Source organism: Leuciscus leuciscus (assembly GCF_965113295.1).
Source record: "Leuciscus leuciscus genome assembly, chromosome: 18".
Classification (NCBI taxonomy): Eukaryota; Metazoa; Chordata; class Actinopteri; order Cypriniformes; family Leuciscidae; genus Leuciscus; species Leuciscus leuciscus.
In genome coordinates this window covers 21,023,236-21,046,386 of record NC_138742.1, presented here as the reverse complement: position 1 = coordinate 21,046,386, position 23,151 = coordinate 21,023,236, and the positions used below count along the sequence as shown (strand labels likewise).

At 38.9% G+C, this 23,151-nt stretch overlaps 1 protein-coding gene across 1 annotated transcript; it reads right to left on the bottom strand.

The window, feature by feature from the left end:
• Positions 1–725: 725 nt before the first annotated feature.
• On the bottom strand, positions 726–14,764 carry rbbp8l (retinoblastoma binding protein 8-like). Its single transcript, XM_082144355.1, has 15 exons — positions 14,578–14,764; positions 11,707–11,811; positions 8,516–8,558; positions 8,329–8,424; positions 8,142–8,254; positions 5,063–5,138; positions 4,686–4,870; positions 4,154–4,206; positions 3,960–4,030; positions 3,149–3,869; positions 2,067–2,196; positions 1,960–1,994; positions 1,749–1,842; positions 1,579–1,666; positions 726–1,469 (listed from the first exon to the last, which is right to left on the bottom strand). The coding sequence occupies exons 2-14, from the start codon at positions 11,771–11,773 to the stop codon at positions 1,581–1,583; spliced, it is 1,770 nt and encodes a 589-aa protein (XP_082000481.1). The 5' UTR covers positions 11,774–11,811; positions 14,578–14,764; the 3' UTR covers positions 726–1,469; positions 1,579–1,580.
• Positions 14,765–23,151: the final 8,387 nt, after the last annotated feature.

The following is a 23,151-nucleotide window of genomic DNA, read 5'->3' as shown; positions in this document are numbered from 1 at the left end:
AGTTGGTCTGGCCTTGCAGTTACATAATGACTTTGAAAAACAGTGAGCCTCTAATAATCCCCTATCAGATGGTGGGATTAAACACACTCTTCTTTTGAAAGAGACCAAGAAAGAGAGACATAAAAACAAGGGAATACATTAATCTACCTATTCTGTAATGATAAATACTAACATGCACTAAAGTCAAAATACTTTGTCTTATAGGTAAAAAAAATCCTAAATATGCAAATACTCCTAAAAGAAACAGTAAATCGGGACACCTAAGTATTAACCAAGGAATGTGCATAGATCAAATTTACAAATAAAACATTCATATTCAAATTTGAAAACAGAAATTTCACAGGATTTTTACCTTTGTAATTCCTTAGCTAAATGTTGTGGTAATGGGCATATTAAAGTGAAAATTATAAATTGTTCCAATGACGCAAAGCAATGATTGTTCTTTACGGTGAAATGATTTACCCTCTTCCTGCAGCACTGTAGGTGTTTCCCACATCCAAAACCGTTTAGTTCTCAAGGTATGACCACAGCCATTGATAAAAAAAAAAAAAAAAAAAAAAATTGTCTATGGAAACCTTGGTAAGCCATCAAAATACCTTTATTTATGTGTCCATTTTTAACAACAAATTGTAGCATAACTAATATCTCCAAAATAGTTTTACCTCAGATAAAAGCAAAAGGTATAAGACTAGCTTAAAGTAATGGTAGGCTACAGAAAGTTTAAAAAAAAGTAGACTTTGTTCTTCACAGTTTTACCTTCCTCCTTTCACACTCTGAAAGCTTTTACAGCTGCAAGTGGAAAATTCACTATTACAAAATATATGCTTGACATCTCAAAAAAAAAAAAAAAAACCAAAAAGGGGAAGCCGATGGTTTTTCATTTTGTCACATCTACAAGAAGCAGGCCATGGTGCTCAGACAGAGACAAAAATAGATGAGATGTGACAGCTCTCGCACGGAAGAGAGAATGAACACAAACTGAGGGTAGGCTTGAGAATTGTAACAAAACAAGAAAGCAAGCAATTATATGTACATTATTAATAACTCATGGTATAAATGAAGAAAGAGGAAACCGGCAAAATAAAAAGAAAACAATCTAGCTGATAAGTTTATTGACAGCCCCCTTGACAGCTGGCTTCCTGTTGTAGTGCAGCGAAAGATTACTGGATAATCTGCCCATTGAAGGAACATATTCTGTATTTGTGAGCTGAAGGTTTGCGGCTTATATACACAAACTATTTGCACACAATAATAATAGATCTAATTGAATTGCAGTGTGCACTGCAGTATGCATTCTGTTTGATACATGAGAATTATGTTGATAGATGTGCAGTTAAAGTCTAGAGTTGGTTTTTCTGGGAAACTAAAGTGAACCCCAGTGATTTGGACTTGGTGGCTGGTGATGAAGGGTGAAATAAAAATGGCTGGCTTAATAACCACAGTAAATTAATTGTAGTAGAATCCATTGCCTGTAAAAAAAAAAAGAAAAGAAAATGAATATATGAAGCAAACTGTCAGTGTTCATGGAAATACTAAGGACAGACAATTGACATAAACATGGCAAAAATGAAAAGAGACCTTCATCCTTGATCTGGGGCTGCATGGTTTCCTTGAGGTCCTCTGCTCAGCCGTATTTTCTTCTCCTTTAGCGAGCGCAGGAAAATAGCTAAGACGGAACAATGAGTCAAAAGTGAAATTTCAGAAGATGCTTAACGCATTTATTGAATGAATAAGAGATGACCTCTCACCATCAGTATCCTGCCCAGGTCTTTTTCTGCCTGTTTCATGGTTGTTGTTCTCCTTCTCCTCTTGCTCCATTGGTCTGCTCCCAAGATCAGTGATCTTCAAAAAAGATCAGTGACCACACAAAAATTCACAACTGATCTCATAATATCTGAAAACCTCAAGTAAAGCTGCATGCAATATAATGACATAACATTAATTCAATGCTGAGTTTACCTGTCCTCCAGCTTTAAGCGGCTCCATAACCACAACTGGAAAGCAAAACATATCGATTAAACACAGTCGGATTAAACTTAAACTGACCAATGAGAGTGAAGCTTTACCTGGTTGGAGGGAAAGGGTTAATGAAGGGATTTTCTTGTTCTCTGAGCTGAAAGAGGTTTCAGCGGCTTGAGATGTTTCACCTTGCTTTACCTCTTCCTGTTCTTTACATCTTTCTTGAGCTTCCTCCTGCTGTGTAAACATCACAGTCAGTTTTATTTTTATACTCATTAATACAGACATATATCACTGCACATGACATTTAAAATAAAATGTAATAAATCATGGTCACAAATTAAGAATTCGGTCCCAAAAATAATTAATTTGTTCATTTTAGGCAAATTAAACTTTAGCCATGCTAAACTAAAACATCATGGCTACAAATCAGCACAAAATGGACATGTTTGAATTAAAACGAGGGAACAAATGAATAAAATGTGGCCTCTAATTTTTGATTTGTGGTTGTATACATTTTTTTTCTATATTTCATGTGCAGGGCTCCATGAACAAGCACAGCACAGAGAAATGTTAGTTACAGTATATAACACAACTATTAAAAGAGTTTTATAAACAGGAAGTTAATATTGAGTAACTGACATTTTAGAAATTTAGTTTATTTGTTCTAAATAGTTCTAAACCAAGCCAAAGCAGGAGTAACCTTTTCATGTTACCGAGCAGGGACCACTAGTCGTGCAAGATCCTATATATGCCCCTTCCTCAATGCTTGATACATAGTGAGTTATTGCCATCTTGTTCTAGCTAATCGAAGCAGCTTTTCTTAACCAGTTAGCACTGTGCTAAGCTGTCAGGCTACGGTGTTAGCTTGCTTCCAGAAAGAAAACTGAAGAAAGAGAAACGTTTCATTTGTTGTGATATTGTGGTTTAGCTGAGATAACTGGGCAAAGCTGTTAGCTTGCAAACCGAAGACAGAAACTGTAAAAAGAAAAAAAGAAACGTTGAACTTCACAATCTTTAGCTTTGGTAATATAATGTGATGTGCAATTTATAATTATGTTTGTTGAAGTATAATTAACATTTTCATTATTTAAAAATCATGTTACCATGATACTCTATACTTTTTAATCGGGCTCAGCCAATGGAATGGCTTTATTGAGGAGGTTTTTATGCATCATTTGAAGTCTACCTGTGTATTATTATCTGCTGTCTGCTGGTCACTTTGAGGGCTCGATGGGCATTGAGACGACGATGAAAGGGTACCAGGTGGTGAGGAAGACAGAGACGAAGATGCGTCGCTCTGTGAGTGCGTTTTCTCTTTCTCTTGGCTTTTTGAGCGTCCTGACTCGGACAGGTCCAGCGGCGCGTCCTCTTCCTCCTCTCTTAAATTCTCGCCAAAAATCCTCTCTGACTGTGCGGCAAAGGCTCTCCACTGGGGCGGCGCTATACTTCTGTCCCTTTCTGGGACTTCTGTCACTTTCTTTTCTCTACTCTCTACATGTTCTGGGAGGTTTCTGCGGGACCAGGGCCGCGGGCCGCCAGGCGTTGAGCCGTGCGAGCGAGACTGGAGGGCGCTGCTTGGTGGGACCAGTTTAGGGAAACGTAGTATGCTTGAGCTTAAAAATGGGCTCTGGCTTGAATTACCCGCTATCCCACTACTAACACCAGAGCCGGCCGCTTCTACTGTTACCCAGTCAGTGGATTCAGAGAGTGGCCATGGGATAGACAGGCCACCCGTCTTGATCGGAAGCGGCCGGTAGGGGACGGGGGCGTGGATATGTTGCCGGCTGATACGTTCCTCAGAGGCAGCAGAAGAAAAAATAGGATTGTTCTTCAGTAGTCTAAGAGGAGATGGGACAAGAGGAGACAAAGGGGAATGTCGGTGCTCCACCGAGTCCACGCTGGCAGGTCTGTGGACACATGAGGAGAAGCATTAAAATGGGTCACAATCTTTTGTCTGTTTCCAGTGTCAACGCGTCGGTTTCGTCTGCCTGTCTCACCTCCTTTCAGTGCCGTGTTCGTTCCCCCATCTCACAGGGCTTGAGGTGGGCAACATGGTCTTATTAGATTCCTGATAGAAACACACATTTCAGCAACCAACGAGACATAAGGGAACAGAAAGAAACAAGATTTTTGATGAAACAACCAACTTGTAACCGCAAAAACAGTATTTGAAGAACAAATTATTGCTTACAAATGAAAAAGCCTTGCCCCAGCTTTGCATTAATCTGTGTTCAGATGAGTTTTCTGTTTAGAAAAAGGATGTTTTCATCAGTACAGTTGGGAACATGCAAAGAACTTCCTACACTGTATATACAGTCAAACCAAAATGTATTCAGACACCTTCAACATTTCTCACATTATCACAGTTTATTCGCTATAGTTTAGAAAATGGTAATCAAATATGACAAGAACTCAGAGTTATCAAATCAGATGATATTTCACTGGTTTAGTCTCACAAATGAATTAGGTTGAATAGCTGTCAGCTGTTAAATTTAAGTACACAATTAGATAATACCAATTTAGGTCAACCAATTACCAGCAATGCTTAATTTTGTTCAGTCTGTGGTGTAAAAAGGTCCCATTAGCAATTAAAGAAAAAAAAAACGGAATAATTTTTGGTCCCAAAGAGACTAAGAATAGTAATGTTTCCAAACTTTTGACCGGTACTGTATAGTATATAGCATTGGTTTTCATATATGTCAGAAATGTCTACTGTAACTTACCCTGACTGTCAGTCGGGCTGTTGAGCGTCTCTTGTTTGACAGTCGCTCCAGGCACAGTGGCGTCCCCTGGTGGAGGTTTGCTGGACTTCAGCCCTGAGGTCAGTAGAGTCACAGCAGCCGCTGCTGTGTCAGGTGACATCTTGATCTCTGGGGTGATTGTGTCCTCTGGATGACCATTCTGCCGACTGAAAGGTAAAGGAGGAAGTTTGTATTTTCATGCATGACTATTATATGCAATACATGATCGCAAGGCAAAGTGACCATTTGGTGCAGACCGGAGTATGTTGGCCAGTGTTGCATAACTACCTGAACTTTCCCATGATAAACAACAGGAAATGCTTGCACACAAATGCCAAGGATGCATGCCAAGAACTCACTTCGATTGATCCCTCAAGCCCTTCAGCTCCTCTCTCAGTCTGTCATTTTCTTTCTTTAGGGCATTCATCTCACTCACTACAGCAGTGAACAAACAGGAATATCTTTAATATTCATATATTCCTCTGTGAAAAACTCCATAACAATAAAGTAAAAACTATAAAGGGGGACTGACCCATGAATGTTGTGGTTTTATAATATTTTAAACATTTTATCATGTGTGTTTGTCACATTTATACAGTCAAATAAAAAATTATTCAGACACCAGATATAATTTTAGATTTTTTTTTTACTAGTGGGTGCAGGACACTATAGTTAATTTATGTAAGTGAGGATAGCAAAATAAAGTAAACTGTGACATATTATACCCAAAAATTCTTCATACAGTGGACTAACCAGTAAAATTTATACAAATTTGGGACCAAAAATGATCCAGACACTTTGACCTGACCATGTTTTGCTTAAGTGTTTTTTCTTTCATTTCTAATAGGACCTTATTACACCACAGACTGAACAATATTAAAGGAACCGTATGTAAGATTGTGGCCAAAACTGGTACTGCAATCACTTTCAAATTACTGTAGAGAGGTGTACCCCCTCCCCCTCCCCCCTGACTCGAGGATGCCAGATAGGCTGGCATTTTTTATCCAACACGTTTGTAGCTGCAGCTGTGGTAACTAGAGCAGAGCTGGCAACCCAGATGCCGAAACACTACTGACTTCATGATTGGTAGATAGGTGGAGGGTGGAGCATCAGGCCAAAACACAACATGACAACATCAACATCAGTTGAGGGCTGCAACTTAACTTTTTAAATGACAATATCCTGGCCGGACTACTGTTGTCAGTGATATAAGTATTTGAAATGAACATGATTTCTTAATGTCTAGTGACATATCAGGGCCATTTTATGATTAACTGAAATACATTTCTTACATACGGTTCCTTTAAACATTGCTTGGTAATTTGTTGACCTAAATTGGTATTATCTAATTGTGTACTTAAATTTAAGTAAGAAATGTATGTAAGAAATGTATTTCAATTAATCATAAAATGGCCCTGATATGTCACTAGACATTAAGAAATCATGTTCATTTCAAATACTTATATCACTGACAACAGTAGTCCGGCCAGGATATTGTCATTTAAAAAGTTAAGTTGCAGCCCTCAGCTGATGTTGATGTTGTCATGTTGTGTTTTGGCCTGATACTCCATCCTCCACCTATCTACCAATCACGAAGTCAGTAGTGTTTCGGCATCGGGGTTGCCAGCTCTGCTCTAGTTACCACATCTATGTGTCAGCCTACGTTCCTGCTGGATCCTGCAGCCTATCTGGCAACCTCGAGTCAGGGGGGAGGGGGAGGGGATACACCGCTCTACAGTCATTTGAAAGTGATTGCAGTACCAGTTTGGGCCACAATCTTACATACGGCTCCTTTAAAGGTAGGGTAGGTAGGATAAAAAAAAAAAAAAAAAATCAAATTTGTTTAAACTGTCTTTATATACCAATACATAATTAAAATGTAAGTGCTCTGAAAAAGAGAGTATAAAAATCGAGTGACTGTACACCTTTTAATCTGCAATAAACACAGCTCATTATTTCCATCCGGGACGAAACAATTGATTGGTTTGGGCGACTGTCACTCACTCTCGCAACCATGGCTACCACCACTGTTGCTACAAGATCTGCCCATATGCGCACGCACCCGTTTGATTTGAGGAGTGCAAGAGAGGCGCGAAACCTACGAAGAGTAAAATTATGGCAGAGAAAGAGCATTCAAAATTCAAAGCACCTGCATATGCAGTCAGCGAAGGCAAACAAGGCAAAAACTACTTCCTCGGACCCTGGTTGCCCGCACTCTTGAACGACCTCCTCTGCTTCGCCCTCGACCCCGGACCTGTCCTCGAACCGACGATGCGGTAGGCTTGTCTCCGGAGTGTAACTTTAGTCCTCATCAGAGTCAACAATGTTTTCATCATGGAAACTCTTACATGCAAAACACCGTAGCCTATTATGAATCTTACACGAAATTCACCTTCATCACAGTGTAACTGATGGTAATGGAAAAACGTGTATCAATGCAAACTGTTTTTAGCTTTGCCTTATAAATATAGCTCGTTACCTATAAATATAGCTCGTTACCGAATCAAACAAAATATATTTTAAACTTTACCAGTATCGATATGCTAGCTTGATAGTGAGTAGCCTACTAAAACCCATCTTATTTGTTTATATTTATAGTGATAAAGTTAGGTATTTTATTACATGTGATTCTGACATGATGTCACTGCATTGCACTGCGCTCCTTCCTCTCCACTCGTCTCAGGTAAATAAATGCGTCTTCCAGCTGAGCCTGAGCGTTTGGCGTCGCGCGTTCATGTGTTTTGGGGTACCAGTTTTGGGGCTTTGGAAGGAGCTCAGAAGGGAGGGGGTGGAGTGAATGGAAATAATGAGTTGTGTTTATTGCAGATTAAAAGGTCTACAGAGACTCGATTTTTATACTCTCTTTTTCAGAGTACTTACATTTTAATTATGTATTGGTATATAAAGACAGTTTAAACAAATTTGGAATGTTTTTTTTTTTTTTGAAAAATCCTACCTACCCTGCCTTTAACAGCTGACAGCTATTCAACCTAATTCATTTGTAATACAAGCTAACAGAAGGATTGCCAAAACCAGTGAAATATCAACTGATTTGATAACTCAGTTCTTGTCATATTTGATTACCATTTTCTAAACTATAGCGAATAAACTGTAATAATGTGAGAAATGTTGAAGGTGTCTGAATAGATTTTGGTTTGGCTGTATATACAGTTGGGCCCAAAAGTCTGACCTTTTGTGTAAAAGGAATTAACATGGTCAATGCAGTGTTATTTTAGTATTCTTTTTTTAATATTTGCAGTTTTCATTTTAGTTAAAATTTTAATCATTTTAAGTCCTTCGACAAACTTCAACTCTATTGTTTACATATAATATTTATATTAGATTTTTATATTGGTTTTAATAGTTTTAGTTAACAATAACAACACTTGGTCAATGACACTATTTCTTCTTCACGTAAAGGTTCTATTTATAGCTCACCCAGTAAAGAGATGTGCTGTAGACTCTGGAGCTGAGAGTTTTCATATTCCTGTTGTCTTTTTTTAGCCACGTCCTGAGTGACTGTACACCTGTCACACAATCCGGCCCGCAACCTGAGGAATGACAAGACACGTCCAGTGTAGGCAGCGGTATGTGAGATTACATTTACGAATGAACTCTCACAAACCTGTTCTCCAGCTGTTTGATGTTCTCAGTGAGAATCCGCTGCTGTTCTCTCATCTGCTGGTTCCTGTTGAAAAGTTCTTCCATGCGCTTTGTATCGCTACAACAGAAAGCACATAAAACATTAATGACACGGACGTCAAATTGATGTCAGTCGATTTTAGCTTGAAATATAAGGTATTCACACTCACATATTCTTTTTATTTGTCAGCTCCAGTACTTTCTCCTGCCACACTGTAGAGAGAGAGAAACATACATAGTGAATCTGGACAACTGGAGTGTGAAGCGCTGGATGGCACAAAGGAAAGCAGTGGAGGCAGTTATGATTTAAGTGTTTAAATATCATGGTCAGGTCCTTTTCTTTTTTTTTTACACTTTTTAGGCATTAATGTCAGTCACAATGTGAATTCACCCCACCATTATTCATTAAACTATCTCCTTTTGTCAAGTCAAGTCAAGTCAAGTTTATTTGTATAGAGCTTTTCACAATACAGATTGTATCAAAGCAGCTTCACAGTATTAAATTAAAATAATACAACAAAGTTTGTTTCAAGAGGAATTTATTGATTGATAAAATTAAATTAAATATCCCCAAAATATCTCCAACTGAGCAAGCCAAAGGCAACAGTGGCAAGGAACCGAAAAACTCCATCAAGTGACCTAATGGTGTCCTAAAACTCCATCAAGTGACCTAATGGTGTCCTAAAACTCCATCAGGTGACCTAATGGAGAAAAAAAAACCCTTGGGAGAACCCAGGCTCAGTCGGGGGCCAGTTCTCCTCTGGCATTTATGAGCTAGAGGCCGGATTGTAGTTTGAACTGTAGGATTATGTGAATGCCTGGCTGAAGAGATGCGACTTTAATCTAGTTTTAAACTGGGAGAGCGAGTCTGAGCAACGAACAGTATCAGGAAGACTATTCCAGAGTTTTGGAGCCAAATGTGAAAATGCTCTCCCTCCTTTGGTGGTTCTGGATATCCTAGGTATGACCAAAAGCCTTGAATTTAGTGATCTTAAAGAGCGCAATGGATTATAGGGTGATAGAAGATCCGTTAAATAGACTGGAGCTAAGCCGTTTAGGGCTTTATAAGTCAGTAGCAATACCTTATAATTAATACGGAACTTTATAGGTAACCAATGCAGTGATGATAAAATCGGTGTTATATGATCATATTTTCTTGTGTTAAAAAAAAGTTAAAAAGAAGTGTCAATTTCATACTAAGCAATGTTGCAGATTTATTAAAGAGTTTGCGAGCTCATAGCATGCATTGCAGAATGAATAAATTGTTGTTTATTGTTTCGATATTTTTTGCAGTTATTGTTGTGTTGTTTTTTTGTTTGCTGTTGTGTTGCTCTCTATAAAACTAATTGCGTTAGTTACTTTTTATGGAAAGTGATGTTACGTTACTTTTGCGTGCCTTTTTCTAACTTGGGCTGGGCTTGCTTGTTTGTTTTTAACAACAACAACAACAACAACAAAAAATCTATTTTTGGCAAATGTAAAGACCCTATCAGACTAAATGTGAAATGAACAAGCCTCAGGCTGAAGGAAATGCAAATTCACGGCTGTACAGTAGATGGCGCAGCTCAAACAAACCAAAATAAGCTGTGCTGCTATTCTGAATTAAAGAAGAATAGGACGCAGGAGAAGAAAGTTCAAAACTCTTACTTCAGCAACAAAAAAATGTGATGTAGTTCATTTTTGCTTACAAGTATGGTTGAAGTGGATCATCGAAGGTCAGCAGCAAAGACATTGGTTACTAAAGTGAGATTAAATACATAAAGTATATTTGTGTAATTGAACATATTTAATTATTGCAGGTTCGCGTAATAGTTTGCAGTCACATTTTTTATTAATTTTGAGGAACACTGGATCTGTTTTTATGCAAACGAGATGAGAAAATGCTCACATTAATGTAGAACTACAATAAGCATCATGTTTATCAACGTCTCCTCACTTCCGATTTCTCTCAACATGGAGTCAGGAGAGGTGTCAGTCAATAAACGGGAAAACAAAGTAGCTTGCGTTACTTATTTGAACTCAGATATTTTGTTGTAAATTTAAATGTAATGCGCCCCAACACTGGATGCATGGAAGCAACACTCTCACAGAAGTCACTGTCAAACTAAGAAGCTCTCTATTGGTCTATGAGGTGAATTTGAGCACGAGCAAAATCTGCGTCGGGAACTTTTTCGCCCTCACACGAAACTCCCAATTGCGAAGATTCCTATTGCGAAATCTGGATAAATTACACCACAGAGAACTCAGAGAACTGTAAATGACACCACACCTTGGGCCCTATCTTGCACCCAGCGCAAGTGACTTTGTACACCGACGCATGTATCATTCCTATTTTGCACCCGCGCAAAGCGGACTTTTCCCTCCACAGAAGCACGTCGGTTAACTAAGAAATACACTTGCGCTCCCGGGGGCGGATCAGCGCAAAGAGGCGTGTTCCGGCGCAAACGTTCCTTCTTGCTATTTTGCAGGTTTAGAAAACAATTGCGCCACTAACCAGGAAAAAATAGTTTAAAGTCAGTGGCGCGTTGCGCATGTTATTCATAGGCTATTTTAAGGGCGCATGCTTGGCCATAATCAATGTAGCGTGTGCACAACGCGCACTTTGATTCTCTCATCTACACAGAAGCAGCAGTTTTCATTTTTGCAAATCATACATTATTACGATAGATAGATAGATAGATAGATAGATAGATAGATAGATAGATAGATAGATAGATAGATAGATAGATAGATAGATAGATAGATAGATAAACAATTTATTATAAAAGCATACATCTAGCTTACACATTTACCCAAATTAACCGAAGTTAATTTGGGTGGGTTTCTCCATTTCAATGTAACTTCTCTCTTTTACGGCCGTGACGAGAGCGTTGCTCTCCTTGGCTGTGAACCGCTGCTGGCGCGCGCCTGGCAAATCCGCCGTTACAATAGCAATCCGCTATGGAAAAAGCGCATCTGCTCTTAAAGGGAATGTGAGATGACGCTCTGATTGGTTTATTTCACGTTACGCCCAAACCACACCTATGAATAATGAAGCTACTTCAGACCAACCCATTTTAGATTTGCGCCTGGCGCAAGAGTCATTTATCCCGCCGGGAAAATAGCAACAGCGCCGAGACCCGCCCACAAAGTTACTTGCGCTTTGCGCTTTGACACTTGCGTTTCAGATCGTTAAAATAGGGCCCCTTATCTTTTTTTGTAGTGATGTAAATATGTTTTTACTGTTGATTGTTGTTCTGTGCATCTATATTAAACCGAGTTTTTGACCATATTTTGTGTCAGTAATACAGATATAGTCATGCATGCTTTGGTGGAATCTCAGTCAAGATTGTTCAAGACAAAAAAAGGAGGGTGGTCTTACCCTCTAACTCATGGTCATGGACCTCCCGCAGTTTCTGCAGGAGCTCAGAGAAGCTCTCCACAGCCATGCTGGTGTTCCTGCACACCTGCCACTTGACTCGTCTTCCTACGGATAGGGATAGGAAGGGGAAAAAATGTGAAAACTATAAACAAGAGGCAGATTTGTTCAATCAAATCTTGATTAGAGAACAATTGGTGCCAGTTCACTTTCTGCCGTTGCCCTGGGTGAACTTTTGAATTTATACCAAGGCTATTAAAGGCTGGTCTTGCTAAACCGGTTTTGCAAGGTGAGCACTGTAGGCCTAACTTTATTTGTGTATGCATTTATGAGTGTGTGTAAATGAGAGAGTGAGAGAGTAAGAAATAAGGAGAGATGGCTTTTTCACAACATGTGTGTGTGCTAACACTTAAAAAACAAACAGGATCTGGACGTTTATTTATGACCCATGTAATGCGCCGAAGGGTTCAATTCGACACTTACTACACTAACATCTACATATAACATTCACCTTATTTTTATTGACCTGTGCTATCTACAAACCTCCACTCGTTCGTCTTATAAATGAATGCTTCAGAAACCTTTACCAGAGCACTGAAACTAAACGATTCCTGACGATTGTCATGATTGACGTAAAGGCTTAGTCACATAGAATGTTTGCAATGTGCTGAAATGTGAATACATAATTGATATATTCACTATTGTTCAAAAGATTGGGGTCAGTACATGACCCATCAAAGTGACATTTATAATGTTGCAAAAGATTTCTATTTAAAATAAATGACGTTTTACTAAACTTTTTAATTTATTTATCAAAGAATCCCCCAAAAAGTATGGTTTCCACAAAAAGTATTTTGCTGCTCACAACGGTTTTCAACATTAATAATAATAATAGTAATAAGATAATAATGTTTTCTGAGCATCAAATCATCATATTAGAATGATTTCTGAAGGATCATGTGACTCTGAAGACTGGAGTAATGATGATAAAAATACACCTTTGCGTCACAGGAATAAATTACATTTAAAAAAATGCTCAAATAGGAAATCAGTTCTTTTAAATTGTAATAATATTTCAAAATATTACTGTTTTTACTGTATTTTTTATCAAATAAATGCAGCTTTGATGAGCATAAGAGACTTTCAGAAACATAAAAAACCTACCGACTCCAAACTTTTGAATGGCGCTGTATATGAATACTGTGACAGTCAAAACAGACACTTAGTTTAGGCTAGGCACTGTAAATGATGCCAGATACAAACGTTTTCCTGCACTGTAAGTACAATCTTTTTGGAAGTTTAAGTCATTTCAACTTAAATGACATTAAACTGACTTAAGAGTTGAATCTTGTATAACTTAATAACTAATGAGTTAAAGCAATGTAAAAGCATACGTTGTCATAACTTATTGATCATAACATTTTTTACAGTGTAAGAGTGCATAACTTGTCTTAAAACTGATTGCAAACAAGCACATTTTCTGAGTGCAGGGTGTTTAATTTCAAATGCAAAGTGGGAAATGTGCAGCAAAGCTTCATATAAACATCTAAATACATTACTATAGCTAATTACAGGTTTACACCCCGTCTGCAAGACTTCTGCTTGCAGAGATACACAACCTGCTGCTGAGGGCTCTTGAGAGGGTGTGGTTACACCCCCCCTCCACCCTTCCCCCATACAATCGTTTTTGCATTTTGATCTGAGTGATTTTCGCCTGCTCCTTCACTCTCTCTACATGTCAGGATATGTTAGCTAACAGTTGTGAACGTTACAGCAGCGGGAGCAAGAGGGAACCTGTCTCTCAGATCTGCAAACTTCACATTTCACACACACATCTACACACACACATACACACGCTAATGTTTTAAACCCACTGCTTTGAGCTGACTTTGCAAATATGATTACTAAAAGATTTTGCAAACACAAACAGGTGATAAAGATTAGATCTGAGCCCTGACTCTCAGTGCCCTTGACATTTTGGGGTCAGAGGTCATACATGGTGTCACTAAAAAGTGGCATATTACATATTACATGTAAATTGATCTAAAACATACAAAATCAGTCAGTTAGTCAGCAAGATGTGAAGGTTGATTCTGAGCAGGCCTGAGGCATAATGATAATATTATCAATGCACATTGTAATATTACAATGTACAATGATTGGTGGATCAGGTCTGGCATTACGCAATCACTGGCTATGATTTTGCTTGCTTTTTGTTTTTTTGGCATTTGATGGATGTTTGTGTTGTACATGCTTTACATGCTGAAGTCAACAGAGGAATATCAGTTTAAAATCACATGGTATAGGCCTACAACCATGGGCATGAGAGAGAGAGAGAGAGAGAGAGAGAGAGAGAGAGAGAGAGAGAGAGAGAGAGAGAGAGAGAGAGGAAGTTGCAAGTAAAATGTTTAACTTTGTGAACATGTACTGAGGTTATGATACAAAGTTAACCGACACATTTTTATTAGCATTCAATTATTACTTTTGAATAGTTTTGTTTAAAAAAAGATTCTCGTTTATCATAAAATACCTGTGATTATTAATATTCTCAATATTCCAGTTAATAGGAAACAGAAAAACACATGAAACAATAATGTTAATAAGAAAATTAGATAGACGCAGATGGAATTAAACGCAATACTACGACCAGATGAATTCATATCACTGATCAAATAAAGAAGAAATATTAAGTCACTCCACCCAACTGAAATAGCTTGAATGGGTGACTGTGTTTCATTTGGAAATATATGGGTGTGAAAATATGTGTTGCGTTATTGATGACTGATCACATCATGCAATAGAGCAATAAATATCTACCAAAAACGAATGACACCTGATCGATACAGTGTGTTCAGGAGAAATGAGTTCACTCACCCCGTGCCACCTTGTGGACGTGAATCACGTCACCTGCCAATCACGCGATGCTGTCGGTCTTCTCGTCACACCAGTGTCCTCCGGAGCCCCTCGGAGAGTTACATCGGATGGAAAACTATTGGGAATGAGAAAGACATACACAGGAAAGGTAAAGAAGAGTTTCTAATACGCCCTGCGCTCCTCTCCTCCCGCTCCTCCCCACTGACGAGGAGAACAGGTTTGAGCAGTTCCTCGCGGCGGCACACAAACACCAGTTCTCCCCTGGATAAACCGGTCCTGCTGAAATCCCACTAAACCTGCCCGACCACAAAGAAAAAAAAAAATCCTCAGAAGGATATAGAGAACCTTTAGACACACAAAGCCGCTTTATTCTGCTTTGATTTGCTCTTTCAATCTCAAGGAACCAGAGGCCTTTATTCAACTTCATTGCTGGGGCATGAAAACATTTATTGTGTTTATTTACTATGTACATTCCCTAGTGTCTTTTTAAATCCTCATATTTTATGACAATAATTATCAAACCGAATGATCTGTATCAAGACGTCATATGTTGCTTTGCAAAACATTGAAGCAGCATTTGAGGTTCCTAAGATTCCTCCATACACTCTTTTTAAGGTGACTCAAATGCCCTACTGTGCACCTTTAGAAAAATTAATGGTGGTTTTACTATAGTAGCTAGTGTAAAAACAATGATATTTGGAGTAAAAGCAAAGTAACCACACATTTAACCATGGTTTTACTATAGTAACGATAGTTAATTTACACTCACTGGCCACTTTATTAGGTACACCTGTTGAACTGCTCGTTAACACTTATCTAATCAGCCAATCACATGGAAGCAATTCAATGCATTTAGATAGGTCGAGATTATCTGCTGAAGTTAAAACTAAGCAGATGGGGAAGAAAGGTGAACGTGGCATGCTTGTTGGTGACAGATAGGCTGGTCTGTATTTTAGAAAGTGCTGATCTAGTGGGATTTTCACGCACAACCATCTCAAGGGTTTGCAGAGAATGATCTGAGAAAGAGAAAATATCCAGTGAGTGGCAGTTCTGTGGGATAATATGCCTTGTTGAAGCCAGAGGTCAGAGAAGAATGGGCAGACTGATTCCAGCTGATAGAAAGGCAACAGTAACTAAAAAAAACACTAGTTACAACCGAGGTCTGCAGAAGAGCATCTCTGAACACACAACACATCAAACCTTGAAGCAGATGGGCTACAGTAGAAAACCACACCGGTGCCGCTCCTGTCAGCTAAGAACAGGAAACTAAGGCTACAATTCACCAAAATTGGACAATAGAAGATTGGAAAAACGTTGCCTGGTCTGAGTCTCAATTTCTGCTACAACATTTAGATGGTAAGGACAGAATTTGGCCTGAACAACATGAAAGCATGAATCCATCCTGCCTTGCATCAATGGTTCCGGCTGCTGGTGGTGGTATAATGGTGTGTTGATATTTTCTTGGCACACTTTGGGCCTCTTAGTACCAATAGAGGATTGTTTAAACGCCACAGCCTACCTGAGTACTGTTGCTGTCCATGTCCATCCCTTTATGACCACAGTGTACACATCTTCTGATGGCTACTTCCAGCAGGATAACACACCGTCACAAAGCTCAAATCATCTCAAACTGGTTTCTTAACTCTGGTTACCCAAATGGCCTCCACAGTCTCAAGATCTCAATCCAATTGTGAGTGCATGAGTGCATGTTTGTAACAAGATATTATGGTTCAGGGAAGAAGAATGCGGGAACCGGCGAACATTTAAAGACTTGAATTATAAAACAAACAAACATTATTCAACAAAATGAAAGTAAGAGGCAGCCCCTCATGGACGACTGCCGCACATACAAACAAAACATAATGTAAAATCTAGGCCCGGTGCATGCAGGTGACACTCATTATCAATTACCACTGGTCTCGCACCGTTTTCTCACGGCTCTTGGCCCCGCCCTGCTTCCCACACATGCCTGCGCTCTACCCCACCCTCCTCCTTCGGATGGGGCCAGTCATGGCGGCTGTGGCACCTGGGGGTAAGGACCACGAGGTGAAAGAAAAGGAGACAGAAGCATAAGGAGCGACAGAGATGAGAGAGGGGAGAGAGGAAAAGAAGAACAAAATTATTGGTCCGGTTCCCAAAATGCACTGCCATCCGGTCCTCCACCAGCTGGGTGAACCTCCCCATCATAGCGGACGGCAGCAGGCTCCGGCCCAAGGTGAACGGCGGCAACTTCTCCGCTCCCTCATGGACGGAAGCCGTCTCTCCAGAACCCAGGCGGCCGGCAACGAGTAAGTCCGTCCCCCCAGAAACTAACTCCAGCACACCGCCTCGAGCATCCAAGGCGGCAGACTCTGCACAGCCATGCTCGACGGCACCGCAGATTCCCCACAGCGGCAAGGGCTCTATGACAGCGCGTTCCTTCTTCCTCCCGGGTCTCGGCACCAACTTAGCAAGGTATGTTGATAAGGAAAGACGGAGGCGGGAACTGGCAAACGTTCACAACAATTTTAATATATCAAAATAAACAAAGCACAAAACGAAAGTTAAAGCGAACGCCCCTCACGGACGACTGCCGCACACATTAAAGGTACAATATGCAAGAATTTTTTTGCCGCTAGAGGGCGCTACATTCCAAACAACAACAACGGCGTAGCTTGATGACGATGTGAAGGAGAGTGGAATGATGGGAACTGTCGTTTTAAACTCCACCGTGGATGTAAATCAGTCAGACGGGAATCGAAAAATCATGTTCATGGATGAGGCTAAGTTCTATTTTTATAAATGTTGCGTTTAATGACATGCTTTTTGTGGCGAGGGGGGCGTGGTTCAGCGCGGTCTGTAACGGGAGAGAGAAGAGACGAGCAAGTAGATCAAGTGCAAAGTATTATTGGCGTGGAGAGCTTATAAGCCGCGCTGGAACGAGAGAGAGACTGGAGAGAAAATTGGACGCAGAGAAAGAGAACCGGTGGATCCGAGCTCTCATTTTTGAACTGTTTTGAGCCGTCGCGGTTGCCACGGTGAATGCGCGTTGTGCGCGGCTTTTGTTTGTTTTGCTTTATTTTAAAGCAAAGGCCGACCCCTGTCTTCTTCCTTCCTGACTCTTAAACCTCATCACACTTTTATTTCATTAAAATGAATTAACCGCAAGAAAAGTAAGGTTTAATACTAAATTGGTTATCATAGATGTTACTGTATTTGTTGAATTCATTGTTGTGATAACGCGGGGCAGTTTTACGTGTTCTAAACAATTGTTGTAAAAGTACATTCGAACATGCCCACATCATTTGCCAAAATACTGATTAATCTTTATGTATAACACATGCTATGTTTATTTACATGGCCATAAACACCAGACATGATAAACAATGTCAATAAACTAAACACAAATCTAAAGCAATAATACTTTCCTTACATAAACATAACTATTACCGAATGCTACATTTGGAAAATATAAAATTAAGCATGCTTTGTCGACAGAACCAGCAGCAATCGGTAAAGAATAATTGTGTACCATAACGACTGCAAGAAACAAGCTAAAGTTTGTAGCTTGATAGACGCTACAACTACAACTTCCGCATTTGTCCAGGACTCCACGCAGTACGAGCGGAAACCGAGGGTAACGCGGATATAACGCAATTGACTGGCGACTCCCAGCTCCCCCTGTTCTAACGCCCCGTTTCCTTGGATAAAATCGCAATTTTCTCACGATTTAAAAATAGTTGGAAACATTTGGGATATTGTAAGTAATCAACTTAACAAAATATATAACACTGGCCTTGAGATTTTGGGATATTTTAATGCAAAATTCTTACATATTGTACCTTTAACAAAACATAACGTAAAATAGTCCAGGCCTGGTCCTCTCTCGTCCTTCACTGTCGTCGCTCCCCCTTTAATGCCTCCCAAACTCCTCCGTGAGATACAAGGCTGGTGTGGCGTGCGGGTGACGCTCATTATCAATCGCCACTAGCCTCACGCCCTTCTCTCACGGCTCTCAGCCCCGCCCTGCTTGCCACAATGTTATTTGTAGTAAATCCATATTAAGCACATTTTCATAATGGTTTTACTTAAGTAACCTTAGTTCAAGTATGGTATTTGTTCTAAAACCACAGTAATAATATAGAAAACCCAAGGTTAGACTGAAAGCATGATTAATTTGTGGAATGTAAACCATGCGCCAAAAACCTGTTTTACTACTGTACACGAAACCAATATAGGCCTATATATTTTAAGAAGGCATGAAATGAAAATTCAACTTATATATTTTGTAAATGCATGCTACTGACCTTTTTTTTACCTCAACCTTCTCTCTGGTGACGCATGTTGGACTTCTCCAATCATTTAGTCTGCTTAAACCCACCCCTTTTTCACAATTGACTGTAAGCTCACATTTTGATCAACCTCCATCCAACCAACAACCCATCGATAGAACCCTGTCCTGTCTTACAGGTTATCAGATTACTGATATAATAAATCTATAGCACACTCAGTTCCATCTACCCATGTTTAAACCCTCTAGTTTCCACAGATTTCCCAACCAAAATCAGTACAAAAAATCTGTGAATCATTAAAAATCTGGTGCTGCGCATAAGCTTCAAGATAGAGACACATTTTATGTATCCTGGCAGATGCATTTAAAGTTAGGGCTCACAACTCTCAATACTCCACAACAAAGAGTCCGGAGTGTTGAGGCTGAAATAAACTTGGGTCTATAGGAGAATTAACAGACCAGGTCACCTTTATGCTTATTAAATATGATGGACTAGCAGGGCTCTGGTCCAGCATGAGCTATTCATTAATGCAGCAAGACAGATGCTGGTACTGTCTGTCCGTTGATTTCTGATTCCGCAGTAGACCAAGTCAGAGAGCTGTGGGTCTCCTCCTGAATGAGGACACATAGAGGACAGCAATAGAGTCATGTGCTGCTTATAGCACACTGTTTCACAATACACTAAACCAGCTCTATGTGCCATCTTTATAATAATAATAATAATAATAATAATAATAATGCATTTTACTTAAGGCAGATTTCAAATCACTCAAGGTCACCATACATCATGTAGCAGCAACAATAACAATATTAAAATAAGAGATAAGAGTAAATAACAATGGCAATAAAATAAACTATAAATAAGGGGAGAGCAACAATTACAAAAATGGTTCAATTTTATTTCATTTGGAGAATATAACAAACCATAACAACATAACTTAGAACAAATCATGTCTGTTTATGCCGGGATAGGCAAATTACTATTTGACATATATTAATGATTTATAGAGGGCCATAGAGAGCAACTAGGCCACAACAATCTTCAAAGGAAATCTAGCAAACTGGTTTCTCTGGGTTCAAACACCAAACAATATGCTACAGTATAACTGTAGTGCTCAGAGATGTGATTTGCTTTATGTCCACTGTGAGGTGTAATAGCGCATGTTTTAAGTCTTTTGGCCTATGGGATTTAACCAGGAGCCATTCATCATTATTCAGATATGATAATGAATAAGGTTAGGGATTGCCTTTTAAATATTGCCTTTTATTGTAATAAGTCTGCAAAATTATTACAGCAAGTACAGCAAATTACTGGGTGTGTAATTACTTGTCATGACTTGAAGTTGAGTTGTGTGTTTAAAAATGCTCTGGCTTTTAAATAAATAAATAAATGAATACCCTTTCCTGCTAATAACAAGTTTGTTAAAACGCACAGGCACAGATGCTAGACATGGGACATACCCTTTTTTTTTGTTGCTACTAATAATAGTTAATCACTCTAATAATAGAGTGATGCCCCTTAAAGGGATAGTTCACTTTGAAATTAATTTTTGGTATGTTTTAGCTTACCTCAAGGGCATCCAAGATGTAGGTGTCTTTTTTTCCGCAGTAGTTTCAATTTTGATATTTTTAGGTCAAACCGTTCTTGTCTGTCAGTCATATAATGCAGGTCTATGGTCATTATCTCAAAGAGCATGCACAGAGTCCAAATTAAAACAATTCCCCGTCGTCCAAATTAAACAATTCCCCATCGTAAGTACACACTGATGGCCTAAGACACGAAACGAGCGGACATCTGACGTGTACGCAGACTGGTGCATAGATATATACACTAGATGTCGCCTTAAAGACATTCGTTCCAATGAACTGCCGTAGACAAGGCGACATCTGGTGTATATATCTATGCACCAGTCTGCGCACACGTCAGATCAGATCACTCGGACATGGCTGTGTATAAGTGGTAAAAACGATATAAATACTGTTCGTTTTCTCACACAAACCGCTCGTTTCGTGTCTTAGGCCATCAATGTGTACTTACGATGGGGAATTGTTTAATTTGGACGACGGGGAATTGTTTTAATTTGGACTCTGTGCATGCTCTTTGAGATAATGACCATAGACCTGCATTATATGACTGACAGACAAGAACGGTTTGACCTAAAAATATCAAAATTTAAACTACTGCGGAAAAAAAGACACCTACATCTTGGATGCCCTTGAGGTAAGCTAAAACATACCAAAAATTAATTTCAAAGTGAACTATCCCTTTAACGAAACAATTCAAATTTCTAAATTACTTTTAAATGACTAATTAATGTATGTCATTTACAATTTCAAAAGACTAAGAATTTTGTTTTTACCTTTTAAATTTGATTAATGACTTGACAATCATTCAACAGTAAAATATGTAGCAGGGTCTCCTGGGGGCCCCTCATAGTAGGGAGCTGTCCTGAGACCACTATCTTTATGATGACCCTGGGACAACAACTGCCTCAGCCAATCAACGTTTATGATGTCATCATCGCAGAACACCTCTGCCAAGTGCCAACAAGCGCACAAGTTACAAGGTAGGACCAACAGCTTTTTACATTCTCCTATTAATTAACATCAGTCTTCTACTACGGCTGATGATGTTTAAATTCATATTTGTTTTTAGAATAGCATTTTTACACCATCGAAGTAATAACGTTAACAGTAACATTAGCTTGCATTGGCGAGTTAATTGGCAGCCAAAATTGATCAGCATTGTTCTCCCCCCCCCCCCCCCCAAAAAGACAAAAAAGATGAAAATACTGTTTAGATGTTTATATGTTTTATAGTGTGCCTAGCAAAAAAAAAAAAAAAAAAAAAACCTAAACCCTGGCCTTTTGCGAGCTCATTTTCTGTCACAGAAAAGTTTCCTAAAATCTCTACAAGTACGTTAGCATTTGCGTGTCGTACTGACCATTCAGCTCTGTCAGACAGTACAGCGCGATTCACTGCGAGCTCCAGGGAGAGACATTTGAATTAGCTGATTTATTCTATAACATGATATAACATCATATGAATATATGGACCTCAAGTCAACACTCCAGATCAATAACATAAAATGTGCTCCAAAAATTGCTTCCCTCATGATATAACCTCACAGTAGACCTATCTGTAAAATAATCATATTTATAATAAGTCTTTTATCATTGCTTCTGTATTTAGGCTAAAGGACACCAAGTGGCAATAAGAGCACACAATGGAAGGGATGATTTTTACTTTATTTAATGTAATTTAATCATGTTTTATTTTTAACATGTTTTCAAATCTAACACAACCTTGCTGGCGGTTGGGGGAGAGGCTGCTTCTTTGTAAGCTACAAGAGATCACAGCATGTTGTTTTAAACATACATTTGCAATGTTATCAGATTGGCATTTTACATTTTATTGATTTGACATTAAAACATTTTATTTTTATAGATTTATTGACAATTCTATTGTTCATGAAAACCCACTGTGCTTGCAAAATGTGTCATCTATTAATTATTCTTCATCTTTGTAGATGTTAAGGCATTAAGGTCTCCAAAATAAAAGGCCAAAGTTCACAATAGGAAGTGTGGGGCCATATAATATACAAGTGGAAAGTTTTAAACTTTAATGGAGGACAACAAGGTTTCTGACCGAGGTAACTTAATATCCTTATAGTAAGCTATGCAAATTCTTACACTTATTTCCCGTCCACTTACCCTACCACCAAAACAAACAACCATGGCCTCTGACTAGCATTTAGCCTTCAAATTTGTTTTGAAGTTCTGCATGCGCTTCACAAAGACATTTCTTTGCTAGTCAGATGCTGAAAAACACTGAAATACATATAAACAAACTGGGAAATTAACCCCAGAATGCATAAAAAATAAATAACATGCTTTGTGTGTTGGCTCTTGTCTAGCACCAAAACATGCCTCCAACATCTGGGCATTTTGTACCTTAAAGGTCCAGTCTAGAACAGGACTGATGATAAATGACTTACAACATTTCTATTTGACTCAAAATATAGAGCAGTTCAATACTTTTCCCTCACAATTTTTCCTTGAAATTTTCAGGTCATGGATTCCATATGTAATGTCCTTAGCAAGCTAAGTGTAATTTTACCAGCAATAATTTGAATTATATTATACAGTATATATAATTGATTTGAAACATTTTTATTTCTTCAACTCTGTTAAAAAGGAAAATATTTTATCCCTCTACCTTAAATCAGGATCGCCCAGGTGTTGTGCATGTAAATTCTCAGGCACTGACCAGCATTTCTTTTTTGTTAGGTATTATGTTAACGA